Below are 15195 nucleotides of genomic sequence, written 5' to 3' on the forward strand. Positions count from 1 at the left end.
GATGAATGAGCTCTCAAGACTGGAGCAAGTCTCTGCTTGCTGTTCCTTCAAAACAATTCTAGATCAAGTCTGAAGAGAAAGGCTTACAACCACTGGTGGGAAAAGGGCAGAATGTCAACTTGCCTGACTGAAATGCTGAAGAAAAGCTCTAACACCAGGAGTTACAGGGTCCGTTCACCCTGCTATACAGGACGTTACAACCTACAGACAAGGCTTTAAAATGGGGGCACTCTAGATTCAATCTCTGCATACGACTGGAAGTGAAACAACCTTTAAAAAGTATTGCAGCATATCTCCCCCATTTACCGAGGGTGGTATTACCAGAGAGAAGTTAAAACTGGTAATTTCTAATCCACACACAGCACCTGAAAGCAAAAATCAATTGCCAGCTAGCTATATTTGCAGATATACAAGGTGGTCATATTCACTGTTATGGAATTTAAATAGAAAATATAGATTACAAGATTTGGGTTAAAAAGGGATGGAAGTGAACTGAATGAGTACCACAAGAGCCGGGGGTAGTAGATGCATCCGTTTCAACTCCCAGGTAATATGGGGAAGCAACTAAAGTTAAGAAAGGAATAAATAAAAGTTAATAAAATAATAAAATGCTGGAAATCACACAGTAAGGACAGTTCCTCCGATGCTGCAGCAGTCCCTCAGTAAAGCACTGGCTTGAGTGTCAGCTTGGCTTGAGTGTTCAAATCATGGTGTGGATGGTACACTCTCAACACTGAGCCAAATGAGTAAGCCAAAGAATGATAACAGATCAAACAACTCAAAGAAGCAACCAACCTTTGAACTTTGCTCTGTGGTCGGTCCAGAAACAGTGGAATTACTAAATGAACAACCACAATGGACAGAAAAAAAAACAAGACTCTGCATCAATCAATGTACTTGCCTCAAAGCAGGTGAAGTCCTCAAACTCTTCTGTGCAGGGCAACACATCATCCTCATTCCCAAATCCAGCATCGTAGTTCTGGCTATCTGAGTCTGTTGGAACACAAGTACAAACATTATTGGAAAAAAACTCCAAGGGACAGTATAAATCATTTAAAAAAGCAAGGATTAATCAAGGATTTAAGGGAAGGTCTTGCATGACTAACTTGGTTGAACCTTTTGAGGAGGTAATGCATAGTCTACCTGGATTTTAGCTAGACTTTTGACATAGTGCCACATGGCAGACTGGTTAAAAAATGAAAAGCCTGTAGGATGCAAGGACTCAGTGGTAGGAAGCAACAGGTAATGGCTGAAATGTGTTTTAGTAACTGGAAAGCCGTTTCCAGTGGGGTTCTGCAGGTCTCAAAAAACTATGTTCCTGGCCATATGTGGTATTTATCAATGATTTAGACAGGGGCATGATTTAAAAGTTTGCAGATGATATGAAAATTGGTCATGTGGTTCATAGCAAGGAAGAAAGCTGTGGACTGCAGGAAGACATCAATGGATTGGTTAGGTGGGCAGAAAAGTGACAAATGGAATTCAATCTGTAGAAGTGTGAGGTAATGTATTTGGGGATGTCAAACAATGCAAGGGAACACAAGTGGTAATATAGTGAGAAGTGTAGAGGAACAAAGACCTTGGAGGACAAGTCCACACATCCCTGAAGGTAGTTGGGCAAGCAGATAAGATGGTTACAAAAGGCAAATTGGGAACTTTCCTTTATATTCTATGCCTTGGTTTTTAAGACTAGGGAGATGCTGCTAGAACAGCATTGAACACTAGTTAGACTGCAGCTAGAGTAATGCGTACAATTCTGGTCATTGCATTATTGCGAACACATCCTTTTTGTAAAGAGGGTATGGAGGATGTTGCCAGGTATAGAGAATTTTAGCTATGGAGAAAGATTGGATAGTCTGGGGTTCTCTAAAACAGAAGAGGCTGACTGATTAATTGAGGTATATAAAATTATGAGGGGCCTAGATGAAGGGGATGGGAAGAACCTATTTCCCTTCACAGAGGGAACAACCACCAGGGGGCATAGATTTAAAGAATTGGTAGAAGGATTAGACAGGGTTGAGGAGCAACACTTTTAACCAGAGGGTGGGGAGGTCTGGAACATTTAAAAAAGGACTTGGAAATGCACTTGAGGTGCCATAACCTACAAGGATACAAATCACGAGTGGAAGATATGATTAGCCTGGGTAATGCTTTTGGCAAGCACAGCACGGTGCGCCAAATGAAGAAGCCTCTAGCTTTCATCATACAAGGGTAGATGTATACCTTGTCCAGATGTACATGTACACAGTCTCATTTACTCACTATACTTCACCAGCTTGATGTCCGTTTGAGCCATAAGGCTAAATATTCAGGTGTTACAGTTGGGAGTACCTGCAGATAGAGGTACTCTAATTACTTATCACTTAAGCTGTTTGTCTGATATCCAGCCATTCTTGGGTCACATTTCCCTCTAGCTAAACACTGGAAAGAGTGAAGCCATCATTCTGTGAATGCGACACAAACTCTGCACCCTTGCCAACAATTCCATTCTCAGGCTAAACCTTATGGCCCTGAGGTTGCAAATATTATTGACCCTGCATTGAGCATCTGCCTACTTCCAGCTCTGCAACATCACCCACCTGTATGCTCTTCTGCTGCTGAAACTGTCATCTATGCTTGTTTTTTTTTTCAGGCTGGGCCTTATGATGGCCAGCATCTATTGCCCATCCCTAGTTGCCCTCAAGAAGGTGGTGGTGAGCTGTCTTCTTGAACCGCTGCAGTCCACAGTGCTGTTAGGAAGGGAGTTCCAGGATTTTGACCCAGTGACCGTGAAGGAACGGTGGCATATTTCCAAGTCAGGATGGTGAGTGACTTGGAGGGGGATTTCCAGGTGGTGGTATTCCCATCCATCTACTGCCCTTGTCCTTCTAGATGGTAGTGGTCGTGGGTTTGGAAGGTGCTGTTAAAGGAGCCTTGGTGAATTCTTGCAGTGCATCTTGTAGATGGTGCACACTGTTGCCACTGTGCGTCGGTGGGGATGGAGTGAATGTTTGTGGATGTGGTGCCAGTCAAGCAGGCTGCTTTGTCCTGGATGGTGCCAAACTTAAGTGTTGTGGGAGCTGCACTCATCCAGGCAAGTGGGGAGTATTCAATCACACTCCTGACTTGTGCCTTGTAGATGGTGGACAGGCTCTGGGGAGTCAGGAGGAGAGTTACTCGTCGCATGATTCCTAACCTCTGACCTGCTCTTGTAGCCACAGTATTTATATGGCTAGTCCAGTTCAGTTTCTGGTCAATGGTAACCCGCAGGATGTTGATAGTGAGGGGGGTGGGTTCAGTGATGGCAATGCCACTGAGCATCAAGGGCCGATGGCTGGATTCTCTCTTGTTGGTCAGTCATTGCCTGACACTTGTGTGGCGCGAATGTTGCTTGGCACTTGTAAGCCCAAGCCTGAATATTGTCCAGGTTTTGCTGCGTTTGGACATGGACTGCTTCAGCATGAGGAGTCACGAATGGTGAACGTTGCACAATCACCAGCGAACATCCCCATTTCTGATCTTATGATAAAAGGAAGGTCATTGATGAAGCAACTGAAGATAGTTGGGCCGAGGAAACTACCCTGAGGAACTCCTGCAGTGATGTCCTGGAGCCGAGATGACTGATCTCCAACAACTACAACCATCTTCCTTTGTGCCAGGTATGACTCAAACCAGTGGAGTTTTCCCCCGATTCCCATTGACTCCAGTTTTGCTAGGGCTCCTTGATGCCACACTCGGTCAAATGTGGCCTTGATGTCAAGGGCAGTCACTCTCACCTCACCTCGGGAGTTCAGCTCTTTTGTCCATGTTTGAACCAAGGCTGTAATGAGGTCAGGAGCTGAGTGACCCTGGCAGAACCCAAACTGGGCATCAGTGAGCAGGTTATTGCTAAGCAAGTGCCGCTTGATAGCACTGTTGATGACCCCCTTCCATTACTTTATTGATGATGGAGTGGACTGATGGGGCGGTAATTGGCCGGGTTGGATTTGTCCTGCTTTTTGTGTACAGGACATACCTGGGCAATTTTCCACATAGCCAGGTAGATGCCAGTGTTGAAGCTGTACTGGAACAGCTTGGCTAAGGGCACAACAAGTTCTGGAGCACAAGTCTTCAGTACTATTGTCAGAATATTATCAAGACCCATAGCCTTTGCAATATCCAGTGCCTTCAGCCATTTCTTGACATCACATGGAGTGAATCGAATTGGCTGAAGACTGGCATCTATGATGCTGGGGATCTCTGGAGGAGGCCGAGATGGATCGTCCACTCAGCACTTCTGGATGAAGATTGCAGCAAATGCTTCAGCCTTAACTTTTGCATTGATGTGCTGGGCTCCTCCATCAATGAGTATGAGGATATTTGTGGAGCCTCCTCCTCCAGTGAGTTGTTTAATTGTCCACCACCTATTCATGACTGAATGTGGCAGGACTGCAGAGCTTAGATCTGACCCGTTGGCTATGGGATCGCTTAGCTCTGTCTATCACTTGTTGCTCACGCTGTTTGGTGTGCAAGCAGTCCCGTGTTTATAGCTTCACCAGGTTGACACCTCAGTTTTAGGTATGCCTGGTGCTGCTTCCTGGCATGCTGTCCTACACTCTTTCTTGAACCATGGTTGATCCCCTGGCTTGATCATAATGATAGATTGGGGGATATGTCAGGCCATGAGGTTACAGATGGTAGTCAAGTACAATTCTGCTGCTGATGGCCCACAGCACCTCATGGGTACCCAGTCTCAAGTTGCTAGATCTTTTCCAAATTGATCCCATTTAGCACAGAGGTAGTGCCACACAAACATGGAGAGTATCCTCAGTGTGAAAGTAGGATTTTGTCCCCACAATGACTGTGCGGTGGTCACTCCTACTGATACTGTCATGGACAGATGCATCTGCAGCAGGCAGGCTGGTGAGGATGAGGTCAAGTACATTTTTCCCTCTTGTTGGTTCCCTCACCACCTGCTGCAGACCCAGTCTAGCAGGTGTATCATTTAGGACTCTGCCAGCTTGGTTAGTAGTAGTGCTACCAAGGCGCTCTTGGTGATGGACATTGAAGTCCCCCACCCAGAGTACATTCTGCACCCTTGCCACCCTCATCCTCCACGTGGTGTTCAAAATGGAGGAGCACTGATTCATCAGCTGAGGGAGGGTGGTACGTGGTAATCAGCAGGAGGTTTCCTTGCCCATTTTTGCCTTGCCCTGATGCCATGAGACTTCATGGGGTCCGGAGTCGATGTTGAGAACTCCCAGGGCAACTGCCTCCCGACTGTATACCACTGTGCTGCCACCTCTGCTGGGTCTGTCCTGCCAGTGGGGCAGGACATACCCAGGGATGGTGATGGCGGTGTCTGGACATGATCTGTAAGATATGATTCTGTGAAGATGACCATGTCAGGCTGTTGCTCGACTAGTCTGCAAGACAGCTCTCTCATTTTTGGCACTAGGCCACAGATGTTAGTAAGGACGACTCTCCAGGGTCGACAGGGCTGAGATTGCCGTTGTCGTTTCTGGTGCCTAGGTCGATACTGGATGTTCCATCCAGTTTCATTCTATTCTGTCACCTGCAGACTCAACTATTCCAATGTTCTCCTGACCATCTCCCCTCTTCTACCCTCAAATTCAAATCATCCAAAACTCTGCACCATGTATCCCCCCAGCACCAACAACTGTCACCCATCATTAACCTACACTGGTATTCAACCTGCTTCAGATTTTAAATTCTGATTCTTGCATTTAAATTCATTCATGACCTCACTGCTCTCGATCACTGCAACCTTCTCCAACCCTATACAATGGCCCCACACAGCCAGTCCTCGGAATCTGGTCTATCCATCTTTCATTCCAACATTGGCAGCAGTGCCTTCAGCTGTCTATGCCCCAAGCTTTGGAACTCCCTCCCTAAACCCTGCAATCTCCTCCTAAATTCTAATCCTTTAGCTCAGCATCCATTTTTCTTTTAATGTCTCTAAACAGCTTGAGATGTTTTTCTACATTAAAAGGAACTATATATAAACTGCAAGCCATTAATGTTGTATAAAGCACAGAGTAAACATTGGTTAGGTCACAGCTGAAGCACTGTATGCTGTATTGAGTACCTATTCTAGAAAGGACATTAAAAGGCAGAGTGTGTACACAATGTGGATTGACATTCAGGATCTTATCAAAACAAGATTCTAGAGGGTTTGACAGGGTAAAATGTTGAGAGAATGTTTCCCCTTGAGGAAATCTAGTACTAGGGGCACTGTTTAAGACAGATGAGGAGGAATTACACCTGAGGGTTGTGAAATTTGGTATTCTCTACCGCAAAGAGCTGTGGAGCGGAGTCATTGAATATATTCGAGGCTCAAGTTAGGCATACTTTTGAGCTATAGGTTAGTCATGGTTTATGGGGAACAGGCAGGAAAGTGGAGTTGAGGCCAAAATCAGATCAACCACAAACTTGTTGAATGGCAGAGCAGACTCAAGGGGCCATATGGACCATTCCTGCTCCTATTTCATACATTATGATGCCAAGGATAGGAAATTATAGTTAGGAGGCAAATACTACTATTTCCAAGGGAACACAGAAGGTTAAGGGGAAACTTAATAAACATCTTAAAAATTTTGAATGCTGTAGTTTTGATATCGAGAACAGGTAGAGACCATTTCCTGTGATGTGGGTCAATTTAAAATTAGTAAAAGCGAGGAGAAAATTCTCTACAAAGGCAACTGCTAGGGCTTGGAATATCTTACCACAATGAGTGGCTAAGAGAAAACGAGCAGAGATCTGCAAAATATTTGCAGTGAAATTAGTATCTTTATTGCAAAAGTTTTTTTTAAAATCGCCATCCCATTTCACATGCTTCCCATGCCACCCCTCTCCCATATCTCACCCCTTCTTCCTATGCTATCCCCATTTGTCCCCCTCACCTCAATCCCATGCCGTTCCCTCAGGGTAACTGTTGTTGGGCCCTCATCTTCCACTGTTTTGTTCCCTCCACCAACGTACCCCCACCCCACCACCAGTCATTGGCAGTGCAGGTGTTTCACACTCTTGTCCTCCACAAGTTCCCTAGTGCTTCTGCATGTGTCAGTTATGCCACCAAGTCAATCCACTGGCCAACAGAAGTGCAGACAGATAAAAACTGCGTATTACAAATTTTATATTTTAAGGAAAGGACTATGGAAAGGAGAAAGACAATGGCAACATTTTTGACTTGCTCTGCAAAGAGCTGGTACAGACAATAGACTGAATGGGCTCTGTCCCTGTACCATTTGGCATATGTCAGGGTGCTTTTGTGGAATGAAGGCAATCCATTTACATTCGATTCTTTAATAATAGCAGAGGAAGCAGTGCCCCTACCAGGAGGATTCACAGATTTGGAGCTTGAGCACAATTTAATTACCTCAGTGCATTTCTATGATCATTAAGGTACCACGAAACATGAGATTTTAAAAAAAATGTCTATTGTCACTAAATTAGGCATAGATCTCAACACAAATCATATCACTATAAAGAAATGAGCTCCGTTAACAACATTATCACATGGAGAATTAGTCAGGGAATGTCGAAAATGAATTCAGCTTGAGGAAACTACTGAACTGGAACAAAAACAAGAGCTGGAAAATAATTCAGCCACAAAGGATTTTAAAAAAATATATCAGACTGTTGGAAGCCTCCTGCGACCAGTTCTCAAGTTCCAAAATTGATCCTTCTTCCAGCTATGTCATCACTTAACTTATAAACATACAAAGAAAGTGGTCTCACCTTCTGGTGCAGGAACAAATGACAAATGTGCCAAAACAGTACTTCAGGATGGCTAACATTCAGTGACTGCTAAAGAGGGAAGAATGCATGCAAAGTACTCCCACTCACAACAATGCTCAAAATTAAGCTTCAGATCACAAGGGGAATTGGTCTGCTTATGGAAGCTGCAATTCATGTGGTTCAGGCTCTCTCAACTGTTCAATCAGCTGTAGGGAATTTAGAAGCTTAATCTGGAGAGATGCCAGCCAAGAGAAAACTCAAGTATGTGAAATATTCACTAGTATAGTGAAGGTAAACCTGAAAATATTTCAATGCAAAACAGACTTTAAATTTCCAACAGGTAAATTTAAGCGAAGGCACTTCACTAAAAAGTCAGACTAATAACTGGAGATGTATCCCCACTCTTTGCAAAGTTCACAAAATCACTTGAAATGAGAAACTATCAGCTTGCTTCAGTTGGTTGCACTCTCACTCGAGTCAAGAGCCACTCCAGGACTTAAATGCTTATGCCAGGCCTACACTTCAGTGCAGTAAGGAGAGATCATCCTTTGGATGATGCATTTAAACTGAGGTACAGTTTGTTTTTGCAGAATGCTCCAAGTAAGTGTTAAAGATCCATTTGAAGCTGGGCAGTGTTCTCCCAATGCTCTGGCCAACACTCTTCCCTCAACCACCACTGCTGGAAACAGACTTTGACAATTAATTTCACTTTGTGGGACTTGGCTGATCAACGACTCCATTTCAAAGTAATTGATTGTTCCAAAGCACTTCATGTGCACTTCCGAGAAATGTGATATGGCACTGGATAAGTTCTTCCTTTTGTTAAATGCCAACAGTTTGTTTTGCAGCAGCTTGGTCAACTTGGGACAGAAACCCATGGTCCAGAAAAGTGATTCTCCTGCTAATATTTCTAGAACTTTCATCTATGTGGCAACCCTTCCAAGGTGTTGGACTCTTGCAATTTAACTTGACATTCAGGGCAACACAGGAACAATTGCTTTTGCTATCTATCCCAGGGGCATAGGTGTAACATTAACTGTCTAGAAGGTTGTTCTGCACCATATCAGAAGGCCCACACAGAAATCAGTGAAGTTGTCACACAGTATATGCCAGCAGTGGAAAAGTCAGGATCAATGAAAGGGAAATCATGTTTAAATAACTGATGAGGGAACTCAGTAAAGTACATACCTCCAACATGCTTTAACTCAACATTATGACAATTATGTAATTCTTCCTTGAGGCTTTTCCCTACCTGGTTAATGCTGTAACTACAAAGTGAGCTTCCGTCTCATTAAGGAGACTTCAGGACAATCCACATCCTAACCACCTGCTCTGAAACCTCTACTCACATTTTAACAGCTATGACAAATTCCACTACAGCAACTGAGACAATCCACAACATTCGAAAAGAAAGTCTATTTGCCCTATCTCCCAACATTAAGCGGATCCTTTAAAAAAATTCCAGGATCTAGATCTTCACCAAAAACTAATCAGTTATTCCTTGGGCCATACCCTGTTTACCAGGTTTTGTTGAAAGCCTTCCATTAGCTTTTGGGATATACTGTTTACAGACAAACAGGCTAACAGGGGTGAAAACATTACCTTAGTATTAATTAGGAAGAAAAATGGGTCAGATTTATATGGCAAGGCAATTATATAGGTGTAGACTCACCAAAGCCCTAGAGTACTATGCATAGTTTTGGCCTCCATATCTAAGGAGGGATATATTTTCCTTAGAAGGGTTCATTAGATTTATTCCTGGCATGAGGGGGTTGTCATATGAGGAAGGATAGAATAAAACAGACCTATAGAATTTGGAGTTTAAGTAATCTCATTGAAACACAAAATTCCGAGGGGGCTTGACAGGATAGATGCTGACAGATGGTTTCCCCTGGCTGGAGAGGTAGAAGTGAGTGACAATCATGAAATAAGGATTCAGCCATTTTGAACTGTGATGAAAAACTTCTTCACTGAATATTGAGACTCTTTGGAATGCTCTATCCCAGAGTCCTGTGGTTGCTCAGTCACGTATGAGGGGTGGGGAGTGTTAACATTGACCAGAAACTGAACAGGACCAGCCATACAAATACTGTGGCTACAAGGAGGTGAGAGGCTAGGAATCCTGCAGCGAGTAACTCACCTCCTGACTCCCCAAAGCCTGTCCACCATCTACAAGGCACAAGTCAGGAGTGTGATGGAATACTCTCCGCTTGGCTGGCTAAGTGCAGCTCCAACAACCTCTAAAGGAGCTGGACACCATACAGGACAAAGCAGTCCACTTGACTGGCACCCCATCCACAAACATTCATTTCCTTCCACCACCAACACACAATGGCAGCATGTGTACCATCTACAAGATGCACAGCAGGAACTCACCAAAGTTCCTTAGGCAGCACCTTCCAAACCCACAACCATCTAGAAGGACAAGTGCAGCAGATGCATGGGAACACCACCACCTGGAAGTTCTCCTCCAAGTTACACACCACCCTGACTTGGAAATATATTGCCCGCCCCTTCACTGTCACTAGGTCAAAATTCTGGAACTCACTCCCTAATAGCACTGTGGGTGTACTTACACCATATGGACTACAACAGTTCAAGGCGGCAGCTCACCACCACCTTCTCAAAGGCAATTAGGGTTGGGCAATAAATGCTGGCCAAGCCAGTGACACCCACATCCCATGGATGAATATATTAAAAAGGGCACTGGGAATTCGGCAGCAAGTAGCTCACAGTCCATTTCCCCAAAGTCTGTCCACCATCTACAAGGCACAATTCAGCAGTGCAATGGAACACTCACCACTTGCCTGGACGAGTGCAGCTCCAACAACACTCAAGGAGCTCAACATCATCCAGAACAAAGCAGCCCGCTTGATCGGCACCCCATTCACCACCTTAAACATTAATTCCCCCCACCATCCGGCACACAGTGGCAGCAGTGTGTACCATTTACAAGATGCACTGCAGCAAGGCTCCTTCAGTAGCAAAGTCTAAACCCACAACCTCTACCATCTAGAAGGACAAGATCAGCAGATGCATGAGAATGCCACCATCCTGCAAGCACCTCAAAGCCACATACCATCCTAACTTGGGAATTATATCACCATTCCTTCACTGCCATTGGATCAATATTTTGGAACTCCCTTTCAAACAGCACTATAGGTGTACCTGCACCAAATAGACTGCAGAGGTTCAAGGAGGCAGCTCACCACCACCTTCAAGGGAAATTAGGGATGGGAAATAAATGTTGGCCTTGCCAGCAATGCTGACATCCCTTGAAAGAATAAAAAAGAAACTAGGTAGTATTCAAAAATCTAAGAATCAAGCGATATGGGAAGAGGATGAGGAAAGTAGAGTTCATGTAGAAGTTCAGCCATTCATACTGAATGGCAGAGCTGGCTCAAGGTTGTGTATGGCTTACTGTTATTTAATGTTCCCTGGAATTTAATCCTTGCACAAAGTTAACCATCACTTACTAAAGTAAATCAGTGATATTAGGAACTGTGCCTTGTCTAATGGTTAACTATCCCAGAATCTCTAAACCCTCAGCAACCACCAGATTGAGGCGACATCTGTCCTTATTGGCTGTGTAGTTTCATTCAATAACATCTGGGGGAATGAAGAATATAGGCTTGGGGGTAGTGAAAAGAGATAGAAGAGACAGATACTGCAGAGTTACAAACCATAGGACATTATGAATGAATAGAGGAGATAGGGATTTTAAAAAATACAAGCTCTAGGTGAATGATTACATTTACATATTTTGCCAATTTAATTTGCATAATGCACAACTTAATTTACTCCGTGCCCCTGCACTTTGAGCAACTTTTTGCGTTATGTCTGCTCAGCATGCTTCAAGGGAAAAAAACAGGGACTCAAGTTAATACCATTACAATACAAGGCTGATGCCATTATCCTCTTGGCCCTGATCTCCCTCGCCTGACATCAAGACATGCTGCACTCTGACAGGCACTAACTACAATAGGAGTGGAATTTGTTTAGGCAGCTAGATTTACAATGCAATGTACCCTGTACATGCTAACCTATTAGTGCATGCAACAGTCTGAATGTTAGCTTTGCAATCAGCCTCCCACAGTGCACACTGCTTTGATGTTCAAAACAGACTAGTTTCTTAATAATGGCAACTGCACGCACAACAATAGAAGAACATTACCTCTAAACCACATGTAACATATCATGGGTGTAGTAATAGCTTCCCATTCCAAACCTTTGGTATTTCACCACCTCCCGCTGTCACATACACAGCACCTGAACAAAATCATTCAGAATTCCTGCAGCTGCAGTTTAACAATGTGCAGGATAGCATTCTCAACCTGTGGGTCAAGACCTATTAATCCTCTCATTCAATTCACAAACAAAGCTATCATGGGGGAGGGGGCAGATAGTGAACATAGGGGGAGGGAAAGGAGAAGAGCTTTTAGATGTAAAACTCAGTGCAATTTATTTTATGCCTATCTGTAGCAAAACACAGCTAAAATGAAACAGCTCTGCATTATGTGATCCAATTTATTACACCACCACGCCCCACCCCCAAAACTCACTGGCTTTTATTTTCCTCCCCTTAATTGCACCTCAGCCTCTATCTTCTCGTTTAGACAATCAAAATATACAGATTTACACAGTCTCAGACCCCATCATCCCTTGGAGACAGCTACCACTTTTCACTAAGTGAACGCGTTCCAAAAGACTGGCATGCAAATGGGTCAACATTCCAAATGGCTTACACTGGAAACATTACTTTACAGCACTGCGGTACTAAGGACATCAGACATACAAATATCTTACAATCATCTGCATACAGCTGGCAATACCGGTGACCCATATTCCTGTGGGGTTTCTGCACTGTTGTTGGTACTCTAACAAGTACTTGTTAGCCCTGTAAACACTTAATGCAATGTTTCAACAATGTTTCAGCGAACATCAGTAAAAGCATAAAACAAAAACAGAATTACCTGGAAAAACTCAGCAGGTCTGGCAGCATCGGCGGAGAAGAAATCAGTTAACGTTTCGAGCCTTCATGGCCCTTCGGCAGAACGCCGATTTCTTCTCCGCCGATGCTGCCAGACCTGCTGAGTTTTTCCAGGTAATTCTGTTTTTGTTTTGGATTTCCAGCATCCGCAGTAGCTTTTTGTTTTTATATCAGTAAAAGCATGGTGCTGGGTTAGTGTTTGACACTAGTGCAATGACCATTTCCATAGAGCAGAAATGATCACAGAGGCCATAATGAAGACTAGATTTCCATTTGTCCCATCAATCCAAGTCATGGAATGGGAGCTCCAGGGCTTGCTGCTTGTGTAGAATGCTTAGGAGAGAGTTGACGATTTCCCTGTTATTAAAGATCTGAAATTTAAATTGCTCATCAATGTGATGCCCATCACACTCATGAATACATTTATAATAATAAATTTGAGCATAGCCAACAAAGGGGAGCAGTGGGGTGCCAAACATAGGAAAGAGTCAGACACATTTTCCCTTCAGACACTCCCTAGATGGAATACGGTCATTGCTGCATTTCCAAATATCAGGGATCTTAGTCTCTTCCTCCCAAATGCCCAGGCCAACTTACCTCATCTGGACTAAAACAAAACAGATGAGTACTGAGCAATGCAGGGGATGAGGTGGCGCAGAAACCCTAAGCTAATGCTTTGGCGACACAGGTTCAAATCCCACCACAGCAGCTGGTGGATTAACGGGTCAGTCATAGTGTGATAGGTTTAGAGGGAGGGGAATTCTTAAAATGCATTCAGGAGAGCTTTATAAGCCAGTGTGTAGAAGGTCTGACAAGAGAGGGGGCGGTACTGGACTTAATTTTAGGGAATGAAGCCGGGCAAGTGGTAGAGTTATCAGTGGGGCTGTATTTTGCAGGTAGTGATAGATTCAAGGTTGTTATGGAAAAGGACAAGGATGGGCCAGAAATCAGAGTTGGGGGAAGACAGATTTTAATAAGATCAGATATGATTTGGCCAGAGCGGACTGGGAGCAGCTACTTTTAGGTAAATCTGCATCAGAGCAGTGGGACTCATTCAAGAAGGAAATAGGGAGAGTACAGGGCCAACATATTCCAGTAAAGACAAAGGGTGGGACCAACAAATCCAGGGAACCCTGGATGTCAAGGGATATACAGGATTGGATAAAAAGAGAAAAAGGGAGGCTTATGGCAGATACCGAGGGCTCAAAACAGCAGAAGGCCTAGAGGAGTACAGAATGTGTGGGCGGGGGTGGTACCGTTATTCAAGAAGGGAGGAAGGGATAAATCAGGGAACTACAGGCCAGTCAGTCTAACCTCAGTGGTGGGGAAACTTTTGGAAGCAATTCTGAGGGACGGAATTAATCTACATTTGCAGAGGTAGGGATTAATCGAGGACAGTCAGCATGGTTTTGTTAAGGGGAGGTCATGTCTGACCAATTTGATTGAATTTTTCAAAGAGGTGACCAGCTGTGTAGATGAGGGCAGTGCATTTGATGTAGTCTACTTGGACTTCAGCAAGGCTTCTGATAAGGTCCCGCATGGGAGACTGATAACGAAGGTAAGAGCCCATGGGATCCAAGGCAATTTGGCAAATTGGATCCAGAATTGGCTGAGTGGCAGGAAGCAGAGGGTGATGGTCACAGGGTGTTTTTGTGACTGGATGCCAGTGTCCAGTGGAGTTCGACAGGCATTGGTGTTGGGTTCCTTGCTGTTTGTGGTATATATAAACGATTGAATGTAGGAGGGTTGATCAGTAAGTTCGGGGATGACACGAATATTGGTGGGGTGGTAAATAGTGAGGAGGATAGCCTTAGATTACAGGAAGATATAGACAGGCTGGTCAGATGGGCTGATCAGTGGCAAATGGAATTTAATCTGGATAAGTGAGAGGTGATGCACTTAGGCAGGACAAACAAGGCACGGGAATACACGATGAATGGTAGGACCCTGGGAAGTACAGAGGATCAAAGGGATCTTGGTGCGCATGTCCACTAGTCCCTTAAGGTAGCGGGACAGGTAGATTAGGTGGTTAAGAAGGCATATGGGATGCTTGCTTTTATTAGCCGAGGCATAGAATATAAGAGCAGGAAGGTTATGCTGGAACTGGAAAAAACGCTGGTCAGGCCACAGCTATAGTATTGCGTGCAGTTCTGGAATCCACATTATAGGAAGGATGTGATCGCACTAGAGAGAGTGCAGAGGAAATTTACCAGGATGTTGCCTGGGCTGGAGAGTTTTAGTTCGGAGGAGAGATTGGATAGACTGGGGTTATTTTCCCTGGAGCAGAAAAGCTTGAGGGTGTATAAAATTATGAGGGGCATAGATAGGGTAGACAGGAAGGAGCTTTCCCCCTTGGTGGAGGGATCAATAACCAGGGGGCAAAGATTTAAGGTAAGAGGCAGGAGGTTTAGAGGGGATGCGAGGAAGAATTTTTTCACCCAGAGGGTGGTGGGAATGTGAAACTCACTGCCTGAAAAGGTGGTAGA

General features: G+C 44.2%; 1 protein-coding gene across 2 annotated transcripts in view; it reads right to left on the reverse strand.

Annotated features, from left to right (window-relative positions):
- rab11fip3 (RAB11 family interacting protein 3 (class II)) overlaps window positions 1-15195 on the reverse strand; it is a 115447-nt gene that overhangs the window by 58493 nt on the left and 41759 nt on the right. For both annotated transcript variants that reach the window (XM_078558750.1, XM_078558749.1), the window contains exon 3: window positions 902-993. In XM_078558750.1, coding sequence (XP_078414876.1) covers window positions 902-993 — 92 coding nt within the window. The remainder of the gene's footprint in view (window positions 1-901; window positions 994-15195) is intronic.

This window comes from Cetorhinus maximus, chromosome 15 (assembly GCF_964194155.1).
Source record: "Cetorhinus maximus chromosome 15, sCetMax3.hap1.1, whole genome shotgun sequence".
In the NCBI taxonomy this organism is placed as follows: Eukaryota; Metazoa; Chordata; class Chondrichthyes; order Lamniformes; family Cetorhinidae; genus Cetorhinus; species Cetorhinus maximus.